This window comes from Phascolarctos cinereus, unplaced genomic scaffold, assembly GCF_003287225.1.
Source record: "Phascolarctos cinereus isolate Bilbo 61053 unplaced genomic scaffold, phaCin_HiC Scaffold_2;HRSCAF=192, whole genome shotgun sequence".
In the NCBI taxonomy this organism is placed as follows: Eukaryota; Metazoa; Chordata; class Mammalia; order Diprotodontia; family Phascolarctidae; genus Phascolarctos; species Phascolarctos cinereus.
This window is the reverse complement of record NW_027555625.1, coordinates 93,530,503-93,549,986: the sequence shown is the minus strand read 5'-3', so window position 1 is coordinate 93,549,986 and position 19,484 is coordinate 93,530,503. Positions and strand designations below refer to the sequence as shown.

The 19,484-nt window shown below is 44.4% G+C and overlaps 1 protein-coding gene across 1 annotated transcript in view; it reads right to left on the bottom strand.

Moving 5' to 3' along the window:
* The window catches only part of TTC7A (tetratricopeptide repeat domain 7A), a 196,807-nt gene that overhangs the window by 53,444 nt on the left and 123,879 nt on the right, over positions 1–19,484 (bottom strand). The window contains 1 exon segment of the mRNA XM_021001283.2: positions 11,857–12,017. Within this exon segment, the coding sequence (XP_020856942.1) occupies positions 11,857–12,017 (161 nt within the window).

Sequence of the window (19,484 nt, the reverse complement as noted above, 5' to 3'; positions counted from 1 at the left end):
TTTCTGAGATGCACTCCTTGTATATCCCTCCCCCACCCGTCTCTGCTGTCCTTTCCCTGCCTTCATTACCTCCCAAGAACTCTACTCTTTTTCTCTCAGGCCCAGTTCAGGACCCTGTCAATCACCTAAACTTCTATAACAATGTCCATAGTAGGGACATTTCCTCATCTGTAAAATGGGAATGAAACCTACAACTACCGACCTCAGAGGGTTTTGTGACAAAGGTGTTTTACAAACCATGAAGCTATTCCTGCATACACGTGAGTTATTATTACTACTATCTCTACCGAGCATCTGACCCTTAAAAGAAAGCAAAAAGGCAATATGATGTTTCTATGGCCTAGCTGATGGGCTACACTTTAAATACCCTCAAAGGGTCATTTCTTATAGTTCTTCCTATTTCTCAAAATGTTTATCACAGGGTAGAACACCTAGGTGGGCAAGAGATAAATGTTGGTCAACTGATAATTTTATCGACTCTTGGACCTGATTTTCACAACAAATTTTGGCTGAAGCTTGAGCATTTGACAGAAGAGAAGATGGTGAGTGGCCCCAGAAAAGGCAGAATGATTTGCCCATGATCACACGTTACCAGAGTCAAACTCAATTTTTTGCAACTCCCAGACACCTCAACAGGCAGGGACCACATACCACTGACTGAATCCTAGGAAGGGACCTCCAACCCCTTCTCATTTTATAGATGAGGAAACTGAGAAAGACAGAGGCAAAATGACTTGTCTAGAATCACACGGCTGGAAAGTGTACAAGACGGGATTTGAACAAAGGTCATCCTAACTCCTAGTGCAGCACTCTAACCACTATCTCTGTACTAACAGGGTAAGCAGGGGCAAAAATCCAATCGGCCTTCTATTCCTACCAGGCTACAATATTACAGGGGAAGCTTTGTGACAAACTGTCCTTTTTTTTTCCCTACACATCAAGTGCTAACTCATAAACATTAAGAGCCAATTCTATGGACGGCCCTATATGAGAGACTCGGGGATAAAGAGGAAAAATGACTTGGTCTGCCCTCAAGGGGCTTATAATCCACAGGTGGAGGGAAGAGGGGAGGAGAGGAAACAAAGCATGCACCCAGATGTTAGAACCATAATGCAAAGTGAAATGTGCTACCTACAAAGAGAGATCAGCGTTTCCATCATTAACCTTTACAAAACAGCAAAGGAGGAAGAAAAACAAACCAGAGAAGAAATACACCTGGAGGCCACAGGCAGAAGGGGCTCACACCCTGACATTCTCCATCGTTCCCCTGAATAAAGTCCATCCTGATGGTCACGAGGTCAGAGACCAAAAAGGTTTCATTTTAGGGGTTTTTTTTGCTGCTATTGCCGCAGTGATATTTACTGGGCTGTTTATTTAATTAAGCGCAGTAAGGACAGCTGTGGCCACACACAGCATGTACCCAAGTCGGGAGTAGCTGGAAAAGCAGGGCAGTACTTCGATCAGATGGCCATGACATTTTTCAGCTCCTCCTGCCCCATAATGGACTTGGTGACATTTTCTATTAATCCTAGGGTTTCTGTAGTCTGGGGTGTTAATTCCAGAGCTTCTATCATCTGTTAAAAAAAAAAGCCTGATGGTCTGAATACAGTATAGCCAAGCAGCTGAGGGAGATGAGGGAATGATTTTTACCTCCTGGCATTCTTTCCAGTCATTCTCCCCAGCATTTGGGGCCAGGAAGTCCTGATGGGGCCGTGTGTATCGTGATCTTCCTGGCACCCAGGAATCCCGCCCCTCCATGTTGAAGATTCCAGAAATCTATTCAGAAGCCTTCTGTGCAAGTAGCCTTTCCTGGTCTGTACCATGCCAGTGCCCTTCCTTCTGAAGCTATCTTCAGCATACCCTGCAGAGACATGGGAGCTGTCTGCATATGGTCTGCCCCTTAGAGTGTGAGCTCCTGAAGGGCAATGTCTGGCCCACGTCCCTGGCACACAGCAAGAGCTTAATAAATGCTTGTTGATTGACAAGCTCCATTCAGGACCTTGTGGGGCCATAGCATTTCCTGGACATAACATACACATTTTTCCTTTGTTCTAATCTTCCTTTTAAGTAACACTTTTCATTTGCCTATTCAGCTCAATTCCCTTGAAGCTGTAAGCCCTCTTATGAATCTAATCTCTGCATGGCATGGAGAGCATTTGTGGTCCTACTTAATCCACTGATCCACCGAACACAGGTGCACTTCAGTGTGTCATTCTTGCTCAATATCTCATGCAAAACTATCTTAGGAATTTCCTAGCATCCTGGATTCTTCAATATAGTTCTTATGGACAAAACGGTGCAGGAATAGAAGTTCTTTACCTTTTTTGAGTCATGGATATATCTCTGGCAGTCTTGTGAAGCCTATGGACCTCTTTTTATACTCTTTTAATTAAATGTCATAACTCCCATAAAATAACATATAGGCGATTACAAAGAAAACCAATCACAGACCCCAGGTTAAGACTCTCTGAAGCAGAAGTAAGAGTACTAGGCTTAAAGTCAGGAGACTCGAGTTTCAATTCTGTCTCTACCCCTCACCACTTGTACAATCACAGGCAAATCATTTTTGAGTATCACTTTCCTCATCTGTAAAATGGGACCAACGTCAACCTCAAAAGTTGCCATGAAGGCCAAACAGGACAATGCATGTAAAATTCTTGGAAACTTGTCAAGCACTATACAAATGTGAACAATTATTCTACCCTTGGTAGTAAACTGGAATCACCACTGTACTGAAGCCCTGTCTTGGGGGATATTATCCAGACCCTACCCTTTTGGGGGATCTGGGAAAAATCTCCGGATAGACACAAAGGAGGAACGGCAGTGTGACACAGCAGCTAATCTCAGGCTGCCTGACTCTGGTGGAGCTGCTATCTCACGGTGCAGATCTGGAGTTAGACAATCTGGATTCGAATCCCACCCCCAAAGGGACCTTGGGGAAGGTCACCTTTCAGGGCCTCAATTTCTCATCTGCAAAATCAGGAGGGACGGCGGGATTTGGACTTGATGTCCTCAGAGGGTCCATATGCAGCTCTAGATTCGACACCTCATATCCATCAATATGGACACTCCTAGTGACGCACAGCATAAGCTAGCCTTCCTGTACATCCTGTGGTTGTCCAAGTCTGCCTCTAAACAACCCCATGGGTTGGGAAGTACACTCCATGTGCCAACTTTGACGTTATGTGAGGATGAAGAGAACGTGTAATTATCCATCACTTACTACGCGGCTGGCCCACCTCCTTCTGGTCCCTGGCCATTTCTGGTGCATAATTCTTTGTTACACTACAGCTTAAATACTCCCACCAAGCATCTCTCCATTATCCTCTGTAATTCTTCATGGTTTATGGTATTCCATTATTTCAGATCCTTGGAGTATCAGCAAAAGAGTACTAGTGTTAAAAAGATGGGCCTTTGTTTCAAATGGTTCATCATTAAAAACACTACCCAATTTTCCAGATGCAATCCAAGCCAATCTCTTTCTTCTACTTAGTTCTGTGATAAGCTTGTTATCCATATATAATGCAGTAGGTACTGATGGCCAACTCTATGGGTTGTCCTGCTGACTGAACAACAGGCATTCTTCATCCACTTGGCTTCTCCCACGCGTATAACTAGGTCTAACTCTTTTGAATGATCACGGATCTTTAGAAGGCTTTGAAATCATCTGTGACTTGATACAGTCAGCAAACGGACACATCTGAAAGACCTCATCATTTATAAGGAATTTTCCAACTGGACTCCTAAGGCTAGATGTAACCCCCATGATAACAGAAAACAGCCTGGGTGGGCGTACGTCTCCCTTTCATATCCCTGCTTGGATATTAATATCAGAGGGTCGTGAACAAAGTTCTTACACCTCGAAGGGAATTTTATGTGATCTGAACCCATACAGCCTTTGTTAATGAAGGACACTGCATTAATAGAAGCAGAATGTCCAGAAAGAAGGACATAACATTCTTGCTCTGCTCAGGCCACACATGAAATGCTATGTTCACTTCTGAGTGAACAACTTGTGGGAGGAACACAGACAAACCGGACTATGTCTTGAGAAAGGCTACTAGGAAGGGGGAGTGGTCTGTCAAACACATCATAAAAATATCTGCTGAAGGACTTGGGATATTTAGCCAGGAGAAGACAAGATTTAACTGGGACAGCCTGGACTTCGCCCTCTACTTCAAGCCACACATCTAGTTAGCTGGCAAGTCTTGCTGGTGACTGAATCTACACAAGGATTCTCCTGTCTGTCACATGGCCATCTAGCCTCTTTCAAGGCCCTCTTTCCCTCCAGCCCCAGGATACTGAAATATCTTCCCAACTGGTCTTCTTGTATTCAGGCTCTTTCCTCTTCTCCACTCCCCTCCCCACATAGCTGTCTAAGTGATTTCACTAAAGCACAACCATCACCCCCACTGTCTCTAAGATAAAACACAAAGTCCTCTGTTTAGTATCTAAAGCCCCCACAATCTGGCTCCAGTTTACCTTTTCAAATTGGTTGTTTTATCCTCTTTTCATGGAGTTCAGCCAAACTGTCCCACTCACTGTCCTGGCCATCCATCCATCCCCCATGCCTGGTAATGTTCTCTCTCCTCACCGTGGCCTCTTAGAACCCACAATTTCCTTCCAATATCAGCTTAAGCCTCATCTCCCTCTCCAGGTGCCTGGGTACCACTGTGCCCCACACGTACTCTTTTAGGAAGCCTTAGTCTGAGACAGCCCACGCATCTGGGGCTTATCTGTCACACTTCCAATCTTTCCTGTCTGTCCCCCACATTCCCAATAAGGTAGGGGATCTGGAGGTCAGCCCTTGTTTAAGATAGCACCTCAGCACAGTTGGCCTTCTATCTAACTAAAATCTTTGAGGGTCAATGGTGGCAGAAGTCTAATGCCAATGGTATCTGAATAACTCACATCTGTACCATGTTTTATGATTTGATAAGAATTTTAGAGGTACTATCCTTATCCTGTTTGATGTCCATGGCAACTTTTGAGCTTGAGGTCATCCCTATTTTACAGATGGGGAAAACACTATTCATAGATTGAATGACATCTGTGGTTACACAGCTAGCGAAGAGGAGATCTAGAACAGGAAGCAGGGTCTCCTTCCTTCAAGTCCAATGTCCTACTCCTACTGTTCATCACGATCATATTGAAAATTTCAGGCTCCTTGGAAATCCCAGAAGGTTAAGGCAGTTTTACCTGAGACACAGAGCAAGAGGTACATATGTAGACCTCGGTGTGCACATACTCGAACTTCTTTACATGTATATACTTTCTCCTGAGAGAACCGTAAGCTCCATGGGAGCAAGAATTATTTCCTTTTTGCTTTTATATCCTCAAAGCTTAGCAAAGCGTCCAACACACAGTAGGTGCTTAATAAATGCTTGTTGATTAGACTGATAGAAAGATTGTCTCCAAATACCTAAAATACTGTCCAGTAAGAGAGGATTTCGACTTGTTTCTCTCGTCTGTCCCAAGGGTACAGAACTAAGAACAACGGGAAACCGAAGAAAGGCAGATTTCATATTGATATACGGAAAAAAAGAAATGTTAACAGTTATAGCGACTAACTTCCACGTGTCAAACTCAAAAGTAACAATCCTTGGGGGCAGCTAGGTGGCTCAGTGGGGACTTGGGTTCAAATCTAACCTCCGACACTTGACACTTACTAGCTATGTGACCCTGGGCAAGTCACTTAACCCCACATAATCATCTGTATTATTTGCTGCTGGTTAAACAGAGTATTACTAATGCAACAGGCTAGAAGAAAAAAATAAAAAATTCAACTCAATAACCCAGTGTTCAATAAACACAAGAATATAAATTATTTGAGGAAGATCTCCCTATCTGATAAAAATTTCTGGGAAAACTAGAAAACATATACTTTTTCTAGTAGAAAATAAGTTTAGACTAATATCAGACACCATAAGCTACCTGCTGTCAAAAATGGGAATGTGACTTGAATATCACAGGTCACAACAGAAAAAAACATTTTTTTGGAAAGGGGCCCTATTAGGTATCATCCACAAGTACAGGGAGGGGGATAGTTCTTAACTAAACAAAGGATATAATGGCAATCACAAATGATAATATAGGTAATTTCATTTACATGAAATTGAAAAGCTTTTGTATCAGCAATATCAAATGTAACTAGGATTAAGTAGGTAAATGTTTGATTGGGAAAAAATTCTTCAGTGGCTCCCTATTACCTCTGTGATAAAACACAAACTTCTCAACTTGGCGTTTCAAGATCTCTACAATGTGGCTATATCCACGTTATCTTTCCAGGTTTCTTTCACTTTATTCTCCATATCTTCTATCTTCCAGCCAAGCCAACTATAGTCAGCTTGCCACGTCCCACCTTAATCCCTTGGCCTAAGTCTGGAGTGGCCTTCACTTCTGTCTCTCAGATGTTACCTCCTACCCGTAGGCCTTCTTAGTCCTACCAAGTTACCACACATTTACTTGCCTATTCCACCAGAAGCTACTTGGAGCGTCATTTCTGCCTTTGTCTCCCTAACGCTTAGTAGAATGACTTGCACAAAGTAGGCAGACTGAGTGTGGATGTCTCTGGGGCTCTTGTTCAGGTATGGATGGAACCCTAAGACCTCTGCAGTCTTTTCCAATTCTGAGGGCCACCTATGATGGAAGCACCTTAGCTATCATTCAATGCACAGACTTGGCGAAGCCTCTTTAGTTATCGTATGCACAGATCAGGCACCTATGGATGAATGATTTTGTACAGAGGTACGCACAGTTCATAAAGGCTGTTACAGCTTAAGACACACCAATGTAGACAAAAACATTAATACAGGAGAAGAAAATTAACCAGTACCTTAATATGCCCAGATTTAACAAGCATTTACATGCAAAGGAGTGAGTGCACTCAGTAAGAAGGAAAGAGGGAGGGTGGAGAATGCCTTTGCATGTAGGAAATCATATCCCCCACCCCCACCCCCCTTTGAGACCTGGGTAGGCTTGCTTCCTGGAGATGGAGAGGTTCCTGGGGCTGTCCAAATGACAAAGAGAAGAGAACTGGCAAGGAGGATTATACAGGGGGACCCCCGCCCCAGCTGGCTGGAGAGAAGGCTTTCTTCTCCTTGTTCCTTCATTTCAGCTGAAGCCTGAAGCCTTTTCCCACAGGGTGGGAAAACCTTGCAGCTCAATATTGGTCAAGCCCCTACTGAGCCAGGCAGGGCTGCAGTGACTTAGAAAGCAGAATACCAACTGGCCCTGCAGCTGTAAGGAAGCAGGTTTAGCAAAGACGAATTTTATTATTAAGAGAGGACATCTGCATGCTCTCCCCCCGCCCCCCATGTATTTTCATTATAATTCCACCAACTTACATCACCGGCAGATTCACCGCACTGTATTTGGGATTAATGTAGCCTGCTGGCTAATCCCTTGCACACACAGACTGTTTTATCCATGCCTCAGTACTGGCTAAGCTACCTGTTTGCTAAATTACAGTAATGGGGGCATTCTCTCCAGTAACAGTGACGGGTCTCCTGTAGCCCTTCCCTGCTCCCTTCTCTGCACCCAACACACGTCTGTGCCGAGGCGGGCCAGGGTTAGGGCTCAGTCCGGTCAGGGTGAGGTTCCGAAGGAAGGACAGTCAGCCTATGGTTGAGGTAATGGATCCTAGATTCAATCAGTCCACAAGCTCCTACTGCGCTCTTCCAAGGTGGGATCCAAAGAAACAGAGACAGTCTCTACTCTCCAGAAGCTCAGGTCTAATGGGGGAGTCAACATGAAAACAGCTATGCGCAAACAACGCGTGTGTCTGTGTACGCAGTGGGAGTGGTTTTTCTGGTTTGTCCTTCATTTCTGAAGGGGACCTATGACATCATAAGGGTGGCGTCTTGACTCGTGGGTGAATCGGATGTAAGTGAGGCAGAGCTGCACAGAGTCATCTTCCAGCTTCATCAAAGTCAGTCCAGTGGCAAGATGAAAGTCAGGATGACTGCCCACGATTTCAGAGCAAAGGCAATAGTATTAAGGGGAAAAGGCTTCTGGCAGAAGGTGGGATTTTCAGCTGAGACCTGAAGGAAGCCAGAAAGCAGCAGAAGTGCACTCCAGAACTGGGTGAGATGGAAAAAAGGCAGAGCTGGAGATGGGGGGGGTCTTGTTCGGGGGTGGGGAACCCGTGGCCTCGAGGCCACATGCGGCCTTCTAGGTCTTCAAGTGCAGCCCTCTGACTGAATCCAAATTTCATAGAACAAACCCCCTTAATAAAAGGATTTGTTCTGTAAAACTTGGACTCAGTCAAACGGCTGCACCCAAGAAATAAAACACAAGTAAATTGTAAAGGTAAGAAAGGGCCAAGTTATGAAGGAATTTAAAAGCCAAACAGGATTTTACGCCAGGGCTTGGAGGTAATAGAGAGCCATGGAAGTTTACTGAAAAGGGGACGGATTTGACATGGAGGATCACTTTGGCAGCTGAGTAAAGGATAGACTGGAGTGGGGATAGACTTCAGGCGGGGGAGACCAGCCAGAAGGTTACTGCTATAGTCTGGGCACAAGGTGATGAAAACTTGCACCAACATGGTGGCAGTGTCAGAAAAGAGAAGGAAGCACGTATATTCATGTAAAGAAAGAAGAAGCAACAGGACATAGTGACAGAATGGATACGGTGAGAGGGGAAGGGGGTCAGAGAGACAGTGATAAGGCGAGGATGCACCTAGGTTACGAGCCTGTGGGACTGGAGGATGGTCATACCCTCAAAAGTAATATAGAAATTAGGAAGAGGAGAGGGTTTTAGGAAAAGATAGCAAGTTTTGGACATGTTGAGCTTAAGATGTCTTTGGCACATCTAAGAGGTACAACAGGTAGCTGGAGTGAGTCTGGATATCAAGAGAGAGGTTAGGGCTAGACAACAGATCTAAGAATCATCTGCCCAAAGGTTGTATCCAGGGGAGCTGTCAAGACTGACAAATAAAGTAGTATAGAGGGAGCACAGCAGAGCAGAACAGGCCCAGAACTGAGTCCTGGGGAACACCAACAGTTACTGGGCACAATTTGGATGAAGACGCAGCAAAGGAGAATGAGGAGGAGCACTTCGGAGAGACAGAATGGGAACCACGAGAGAGCCAGAACCTGGAGAAGTACGAAGGAGAAGAGGGTGACCGACAGCATCATGGGCTGCAGAGAGGTCAAGAAGGATGAAGACTGAGACAAGGCCATTCGTTTGGGCAGATGAAAGATTACTAGTACCTTTGGGGAGCAGTTTTGGCTGGAGGATGAGGTTAAAAACCAGACTGCAGAAAGCGAGAGGTGGAAGTGGAGGAAGTGCTCAAGTATGAGAAGGCAGAGTGCGGTTGGGGTCAGCAGACCAATCTGCGGTCAGGGTTTGGGGCTCTGCCCGCAGCTGGAGTTGGAGGGGTGTCAACTATGTTTAAATTTCGGGACCAGTCTATGATTGGGATTAGGGGAAAGTGTGTGCCACGGACTGACAAACTGAAATGGCCCTCCTGAGATCACTCGTGATTATTACCAATAGGCTAATCCATGCTAAATGACATAATTAATTTAATGCCTAGGACACAGTGCCATAACCAAAGCATCACTAAAAAAAGAAAATTCCCAGAAAATTCTAGATGAGAAGCAATCAGTTTGAAAAACCCAAAGTTATCAGTGATCTGTCTTCACTGCTCATAGTATTTCTGTATTTCTGATCATTATCAATATGCCTGTCCCGTCTATGCCACAGCTTTCTGTGAAATCAAAAAAGTACCTTTGAATGGTGCTACAGATAGAGAACAGCATATGAAATGGCATCGGAGGTAGTCCTTTGTCCCTGCAACCGACTAAGAAGAAGCCACTGAAGGCTGAAGAAGGCCAAAGTGACCCCCTACAATCTGAATCTGATAGGTTAGAGAGTATTCCCAAACATCTCCAACGTCCCTTGATCCCTTGCTACAGTTACGTATCTAATCTATGCCTCTTTACATTTCCACATCTCAGGATGAGAAACTGTATTTCTCTAGCACTTGACAAAGGGCTCTCCTTCTACGTATCTTAGGAGGTGTGCAGTGCAAGGATGGCTCTCCCCCTGCCCTGAATGTCAGCAGCTCATGAGAGCAGGGATAGTTTCCTTCTCTGTACTCGTGTCCCCAGCGTCCAGCATGGTATCCAGCACACCACAGGTTGCTTAAAAAATGCCTGTTAGTTGATCAGATGATTATTCCTCCCATTTTATAGATGAGAGTCACAAAGTTTCAAGCACTTTCCTCTATATCACAGCACTTCTCCAGGACAATCAATTCTATAAGTTATGTGTGAGACAACAGCCTTAGTTTTACTTTTACAAGGGTACTCTAAATTTATTTATTTTAGGCTTCAATTTATAGTATATCAGGGTCTGAGGAATATACCCTAAATTATACATCTCCTCTCATGGGTGTAAGAGCCATGAAATGATATCTAACCCCTCCACAGCACAACCCTCTTCCTCCTCTCAAATTCTCTCCTCCCCACCGGGGCTCCCAAAGCAATCAACCCTAATAGCCCCAATGGCAAACACAGCTTTTTCTCTGCTGCCTTTTGTGGTTGGAACAAAGAAGATTAATCCTGGGAAAGAGAGCTGGGGATAAAGGAAGGCTCACCGTTATATCCAAAACGCAACGAATCAGTAGGAAGGGAAGGAAATAAGCATTTATACAGCACCTACTATGAGCCAGGCTCTGTGATGAATGCTTTACAAATATTATTTCATTAGATCTTCCTAAGAACCCCGTAAGGGATAGGTGCTGTCATTATCCGCATTTTACAGTTAGGGAAACTGAGACAGAGTAATTGGCTCTGGGTCACACAGCCAGAAGGTCTTTGAGGCTAGATCTGAACTCGGGTCTTCCTGACTTCAGGCCCAGTGCTCTATCCACTGCACCACCAGCTACCCCTCAGAAGGAATAGTAGCAAAGACGGGTTGGGATTAAGACAGAACTGCACAGGAGGAATCCCACCGAGCCGGCACAGGACAGGGGCAGGCTCATGGTGAAGGCAAGAGTGCCACGTTCACGGGGCCCTGTTTCCAACATGGCTTTCTGTCACAACTGCTTCAGTGGTGCTGTGTTATCTGTGTTGTTACATCACTACACGATGAATCCAGGACATGACCTGAAGTGGCTGCTGTAAACTTGTCTGAGCACAGACTTTCCAAAGAAGGTGGCTCTACTACTGACTCTGGACAAATCACATCGTCTACAACATGAGGTGAAGGTACAGATCCCGTGAACTTAACACAACTCCTGACACCCGTCGGCACGTGTGCTTTCAATGCTTCCTAAGCTTTTTCATACCTCTTTACTCCTCTGATTTGTTCATGACGTGACCTTTTATAGCTAAGTCACACACTCATTTGGAGCTTATCTTGGTATATGGTGTGAGATGCTGGTCTGAACCTAATTTCTGCCAGATTGAATGCTTCAAAGTTTTTCTGGTACTTTTTTGTCAAATGGGGAGTCCTTACCCCAGGAGCCAGAGTTTTTGTTGGCTTCTAGGCTTGTTTACTTCTGTATGAAGTGTACCTGATCTATTTCCCTGATTGACTTCTCTATTCTTCAACCAGTAACCAGACCCTTTGGGTGTGGATCTCTTTATATAACACATTGCTATGAAAGTGCTCTCAAAGTCTGGCACATTTGTGCATTGGCCCTGTCTCCTAGCTAGATCCAAACCCTCTAGAAGCTAGGAGACCGTGTTCTCTATGCCCTCCTTCTCCCTCAGAGCACCCAGCAAAGGCCCTACATGCAGCTGAATGGGAGGTGGTGTTGGAAATCTGTGTGTGTTTGTGTAGCCTCTGACTGGGAAGAAAAACAAACAGAGCCTGTGCAGTTTTGCCAGGGCTCCCACTCACTTGAAGTTTTCTGGGTGCTCGGTGACTGCTATGTTGATGATGTCCAGGGCATGCTGGTAGTGCTTCTGGGCTGAAAAGAGGAGAGCCAGTAGGTGTAGGGAGTGGACATCATCTCTGCGTACTTCCAGAGCTTCTTGCAGATGCTCTATGGCATCAGAGATCTGCAGGGGGAAAAAAAAAAGCCACTCACTCTGTGACTTTCTCCCCCATGCCTCTTCCTTCTGGCACTCAGACCTCACTGGCTTTCCCCCAGAGGGCACAACTCCCCAGGACACACACACAGGCATTCTGGGCCACAAAGGGAATGCAGGTGAGGTCATCAGGGACAATGAATGACAGCTCCAAGTTTTGTTTAATGAAGTTCCTTGAGGAAAGAGATCGCATTTATGTGCTCATCCCCTCCGCCCAAGTATATGGCGCAGTGCTATATACAACAGCAGGTGCTTGGTAAATAGCTGATAGAGGAATGAGATGAGAAAGCTACATTCCTGAAGCCAAATGGAGGAAGTGGTGGTCGTGCTCTTCTAGCCCTACTCAGGAAGATGGGGAGCATCTCCTGCTCAACCAGCTGCTGAACAAGAACCCTGTCTACCCAACAAATGGCCACGCAGCCTTTGCTTGAAGACCTCCAGTCAGGGGGACAACCTACCTCCCAAGGCAGCCCACAGGTTTTACACGGCACTAATGGCTAGAGAGGTTTTTCTAACATTAAACCAAAATCTGCCTCACCACAAGTTTCACTGAGTGCTAGTTCTTTGCTCTTCTAAGGCTAAGCAGAACTATTCCAATCTCTCCTCCAGGGGAGCTCTTCAAATCCCCGAAGATGGCCATAAGGCCCCCTCCATCTTCTATTCTCCAGCTCAGACACCCCATGTTTCTTGAACTGACCCCTCATGGTATGATTTCAAAGCAACGGGGCCATACAATGTGGAGGACACTGGACTTGGAGCCAGGGAGATTCTTCCTCAGACACTTTTACTGGCTGTGACCCTGGGCAAGTCACTTAACCTTTCTCAGCCTCAGTCTGTTCAGCTGTGTTTCCAGTCTTTCACCTTTCTTGTGTCATGGACCCTAAACATCAGTCCCTTCAAGCCTATGGGCCCCTGCTTTGAAGAATGTCATTAAATGCATAAATTAAAACATAACAGATTACAAAGGAAACCAATTATACTGAAATGCAGTTATCAGTTAGGAGGTACATCAAGAGATCATTTAGTACATGGAGTTCTTAACCTGGGGTCTCTGAACTGGTTTTAAAAAAATATATATTTTGTTAACTGCCCCATGTGAGGAGCAATCCCCTTTCTCTACCCTTCTTTCTCTTCCACTTAACGTGGTAGATTGGGCTTCATATTGGCATCAAGACAGGGACTTAGGGTGCTGTCTTAAACCATGGTCAGTCCTGTACTTACATCCTTTGATGCTACTTGCTTTTAAAGCTTTGGGTCCTGTTGTACGGGAGATCAATGACTCCTTCAGGCTGACATCTTTCATTTTACCTCACATTTGGCCTCCAAATGTATTTTCCTTCTTCAGATAATTTTAAATGCCACTAGAAACAAACTTGCTTTGGTGGGTGTTTTCACCATCTCTCCTGTGTCTTGTGCTTTGATCTGGGGGACATTTGGTGGATATTAGGAGTGACACTCACTTGGGCTCCAGTTCCCTTCCCTGTCCTGAGTAACTTGATTCTAGAGCTAGAGAACGATGGATGAAAGTTGCAAAAACACAAAAAGAGACTTATTTAGGCTGCAAAAGATGCCTTCGTGGAAGGGACTTCCGCGACACTGGCCTTGGGGGGTGGGTAGGATTGGGAGAAGAGCGCTCCAAGGAGGGATAGTGGCATGATCAAAGATGCAAAGATGGGGAATGAGCATGACATGAAAGGTCAGTAAAAAACTGGCATACCGAGGTGGAAGGCACATTCTGGGAAGCAGTGAATGTAGTTGGATAGTTGGGAGGGTCCTTAAACTTAGAGAGGAATCAGGCCTAGGCACAACAGGCAACAGGCAGATACTGTAGGTTAATGAAGAGCAAACCTAATGAACATAATGATCTAGGAAGATTAGTCTGGTGACTGGGGGAAGCTAGGTGGCACAGTAGATGAAACACTGGGCCTGGAGTCAGGAAGACTCATCTTTGTGAGTTCAAATCTCACCTCAAGACACTTACTAGTTGTGTGACCCTGGGCAAGTCACTTAGCTCCATTTGTTTCAGTTTCCTCATTTGTAAAACGAGCTGGAGAAGGAAATGGCAAACCAGTCTAGTACCTGTGCCAAGAAAACCCCAAATGAGGTCATGAAGACTGAAAATGACTGAACAACAGTCTGGTGATAAGATACAGGATGGGTTAGAGCAAGGAAGAAATTCAAAACTGGAAATGATAGTTAAATCTTTATTTCTAACCTTTACTGAATCATGGAACTCAGAATTCTCAGAGTTGGCAGACTACTTGTAGTCGACAAGGATGCCCTCTAGTACCTACCTGACAACTAGCCTTCAACTGAAGATCACCAAGTGAGGAAGTACCTACTCCATCTCCAGAATCTGCCCTTTCACTCTGGGATGGCTTAATTAGCAAGGTTTTCCTTACATCAAGCTTAAATATGAGCCTCTGCAATTTCTACCCACTATTCCTAGGTCTGCCCTCTGGGGCCAAGAAAAACATGTCTGATCCCTTTTGCACAAAATAGCCCTTCGCATACTTGAAAACAGCTATGACATTCCTTTCTGCAGTCTTATCTTCTCCAGGCTAAACTTCCCAGCTCCTTCCAGAAATGTCCACGTGGCACTAATTTTTAGTCCTTGCCCTGTGTGCTCTCCCCAGCTGATCAAGGTTCCCTCTAAATGGTGATGCCTGCAACTAACTCTACATGATACTCCACAAGTGGTCTGACCTAGGCAGGGTGGGATATGACGCCTTCTGGACAGCCTGCCCCCGAAACGGCATCTGCTTTTATGGCTATTAGTGGGCAGCAGTGTGATATGAGAGCTTGCAGTCCACTGAAAAACCCACATCTTCAGAACAAGTCTTGTCTAGACACTCTACCCTAGGCATTCTGTTCTGGCTACAGGAACTCCCAACCAGGTTCCCAGGGGGGGCACCCCAAGTTTTAACATCCACCTGCCCCTGTTAATCCTACAAACTACTTAACATGAGCCTCACATCCATCACCCACACATTTAGAATGAGCTAGAGGAAGAAATGGCAAAAAATTCCAGTGTCTTTACCAAGAAAATCCCAAATGGGGTCATGGAGAGTTGGATATGACTGAAACAACTCAAAAACAACAGTGAAAAGTTAATCACAGGCAATTAGTGCCTGTCATCTAGTCTCTGGGCCTTTGTACTAGTTATCTCCTATCCCCAGAATCCTCTCCTTCCTCAGCTCTCCTTCTAATAATCCTTGGCCTCCGTCAAGACTCTGCTTTACATGCTACTTTTGGTAGGCGGTCATTCCTAGGCCCCTCCCAACCGCTAGAGCTTTCCTAAGATTGTCTTCCCTTTCGCTTGGTATGTAAACTTATATTTGACTTAGTTACATATTTTCTTCCCCAACAGAATGTAAGCTCCTTAAGGACAGGACCTGTTTTTTATATTTCTTTGCATACCCAGAACTTAGCGCAATGCCTGCAATATATGTTGGGGCAGCTAGGTGGCTTAGTGGATAGAGTATTAGGACTGGAGTCAGGAAGACTGAGTTCAAAGCTGGCCTCAGACACTTGCTAGCTGTGTGACCCTGAGCAAGTCCCTTAAACCTGTTTGCCTCAGTTTCTTCAACTATAAAATGAACTGCAGAAGGAAATGGCAAACCTCTCCAGTATCTCTGCCAAGAAAACCCCAATGGGGTGATGAAGAATAGGACTCAACTGAAATGAGTGAACCAGAGCAACAGTAAATATTGATTGCTTCAAGAGGGAGCCCTACAGGACATTCCTTTATTATTTTAAGGGATTGATGTAAGGAAATTGTCTCTTAGGTTTTTTTGGAAGGTGGGGCAGTTGTGGAGGGTCTCTTCGCTGCTATAGCTTGCTAGCTAGGGTCGGCAGAGTACAGAGTGCTAGCTAAGTACTCCTGGCACAGTTCATGGTCCTCCATCACATAAGCTCTACATTCCCAGTGGAACTAGAAAGTAAATTTCCATGAACAACAAAATGAAAAATGAATCAGCAGCTGCTGACGTAAACCTCTTTGAAGGGAACAAGAGACCAAATTCTATATTGACAGATGTGGCAGTTTATTAAACTAATTAGCGATGTATCTTCAGAAATATGCTCCAGCAAAACAGGCCTTCTCACTGTCCCCCAAGCGCTCCTTCTCCACAGCGCTGCATCTCTGCTCATTTTGCCTAGAATGTCCTCCTTTCAACTCCTCTCCTTATCTAAATCCTAGGCATGCTTCAAGGTCCAGTTCTCATCTCCACCATGAAACTGTCCCTGACCATTCAGCTCACACTGCTTTCTCTCTTCTTTAAATTCCAAGCCAACATTTCCCTTGCTCTTTTTTTTTTTTTGCTTTTAGGCAATTGGGGTTAAATGACTTGCCCAGGGTCACACAGCTAGTAAGTGTCAAGTGTTTGGTCTGAGGCCGGATTTGAACTCAGGTCCTCCTGACTTCAGGGCTGGTGCTCTATCCACTGCACCACCTAGCTGCCCCCATTTCCCTTGCTCTTATCACTCACTTGGTACATATTATTCTATCCCATTAGAATCAGAGAATTTTATAACCTATCTATATAGTGCCTCTTAAAGTCTGCAAAGCATTGCATCCTGTCCAATGCTCCCATTTTACAGATGATAAAGCTAAAGTTTAGAATGATTAAGTGACTTGGTAAGTGTCACATAGTTGGTGGCAGTCTAATGCTTCATATCAGAGCTGGCCTTAGGAAACAGGCAGTTTGCCTAAATGGTGTGACTTCAAGAATGTTAAGGAAGGCTGCCTTTTGGTATTATTCTTACAATGTATATATTAATGCATATATGTTTTACCTTCCTGTCTAGACTATATATGCCATACTGCTCCCTGTGATGAACTATATATTCCAGTCAAACTATACTAACATAGCCCAAATCTTCACTCTAGTGCAGGGGCGGGGAACCTTCAGCCTTGAGGCCACATGTGAAGCCCTTTAGGTCCCTGGGGGTGGCCCTTTGACTGACTCCAAACTTCAAAAACCAAATCCCCTTAATAAAGGGATTTGTTCTGTAAAACTTGGACTCAGTCAAAAGGCTACGAATCACGTGTGGCCTTGAGGCCACAGGACGCCCACCCCTGTATCTGGGCATGCCCACCAAGCCACGCAATGCTGCCTGGACACACTCTCTCATCTCTGCCTCTTTCTCTAAGGCTCAAGCCAAGGGCCGCTCCTTTCACAGAGCCTTCCTTGATACCCCCAGTTGTTACTGCTTTCATATGCCTCAATTTTCTTTATGCTTTATTTATTTGCTTATATGTTGCAGCCGTCAGTAGAATATAAATTCCTTGAGGGGATGGACTATATCATTTAATTTTATCCTCTGAACTTAACATGCCTTGCACATAAGACAATGTCCCCAAGTTTAGGTGCTTAGTAAATATTTGTTAAATTGAATTGAATTTAGTTTCTCATATTTTGTTTCCCACCTCCCCTACACACACACACACACACACACACACACACACACACAACCCAAACACCTCTAAAGCCCATAAGAGGAAGAATCTGTCATTGGTCTAGTATATGTAATATGTATGTTTCTTGGCATAGTTCCCTACTTAATAATGGCTAACACTTATACAGTGTTTTAAGGTTTGCAAAACACTTTATAAATACTATCGCAATTCATCCTCAACAACTCTGAAATTGTAGGTGCTTTTATTATTCCTATTTTACAGATGAGGAAACTGAGGCAAACACGGTTAAGTGACTTGCCCAGGGTCACACAGCTAGCAAGTGTCTGAGCCTGGATTTGAACTCACATCTTCCTCACTTCAGGCCCAGTGCTCTAGTTACTGCATCACTTAATGACCAAATTCTCAACAAACAGAAACTTCATCAATAGCACTGTTTTCTAAGCAATCTGCCTGAAGGACAGCTTAGTAAAGTGAGCCTGACAGGGATATCAATTGGTGACCTCGTGGATCTGTTCAGATGAATGCTTTTCGTCTCCATCCTTGACCTTTTCCCTTCATTCCAGATCCAAATCTCCTTCTACTGAACAGGACACATCTCCCCTGGGTACTCAAACACCGCACATCCACAGCCAAACTCCACCTTGTCCTTAAAAGCTCCTGATTCCACAATTTCTGTGGCAGCTCTTCATTATTTATCCAGTCCCCTCTTCTCCAAACCTTGGTATTGTCTTTGAACTTGGCTTCTTAATAACTTCTCCCATCCACTGTATTCCCAAGTCCCACAGTCTCTATCTCCACACCGTTTTTTGCAGCTGTTCCCTCCCGTCCATTTCCACATTTACCACCCACCCCAGTGCAGTGCCACCTCCCCACAGTATCACAAGGGCCTCCTAATAGATTTCCCACTTCTGCTCTTTTCTGCTCTAAGCCATCCTTCACACCACTGTCAAGCTGTTTCTGATCATCTGTTCACCAAATAAAATACAGCCTCCTTACGCTGACCTTCAAGGCCCTTCATAACAATGGCGCCACTCAACTTTTTTGCCCTTGTCTTCTACAACTCTTTTTTGCACACTTGACTTTCTAGCCAAACTGGTTGGTTTATTCTCCCCCTTTTATCATCAAGTTGTTTCCAAAATCCAGTATCCTCCTCCCCCTATTTAGTTTCTACCTATTCCTAATTAAATACTACTTCCTCTATGAAACCTTGGGATTGTATTATTCAATGAAGACCATTCCTTGCTTGGACTTCATGTGTTAATACCTCTTTTTTGCACTTACCACGTTTTAAAGTTATTTTTGTTTGTATCATAACCCACTAGACTGCAAGCTCCCTGAGGGTGCTCTAAATTTTCTGTCTTTTCCTACTCTTACTCAGCACAGTTGACATTGAATAATATCTGATGAACTGAATCAGTATTTTATGCTACCTGTAGTACTAGTGAGAAGGCCCTAATTTCTCTGTCATTACTATAAGAAAAAAGAACCAGAAAAGAACCATCCTCAATTACAGATGCTATATAGGCAGTTGGGTGGCATAATAGAGAGAATCTGGCATTTGGAGACAGGAAGTCCTGGGTCTGAATCCTGCCCTCAGAAACTAATTAGCTTGTATGACCCCGGGCAAATCACAATCTCTGCCTCAGTTTCGTCATCTGTAAAATTGGGATAATAATAGCACCAACCTCACATAATTGTTGAGGGGGCTCAAAAACAGGATAATCTACGTAAAGTATTCTGCAAGCCTTATAGTGCTACAGAAATAGGTGAACTACTATGATGATGATGATGATGATGATGGTGGTGGAAAACTCCAACTCATTTCTTCTTGTCTTTAGTATGATTTAAATGATTTTGGAGGGAAGGGGCAACAGATTTGCCTACTTGACAATGTCAGAATAAAGTCTTAATCACAGATTGTTAGAAAAAGAAAGACCACAGAGATAATTTAGCCCAATCCTAACTCCTGAGCTAAAATTTGTATATCGCTGTAAGGTTTGCAAAGAAACTGTTTC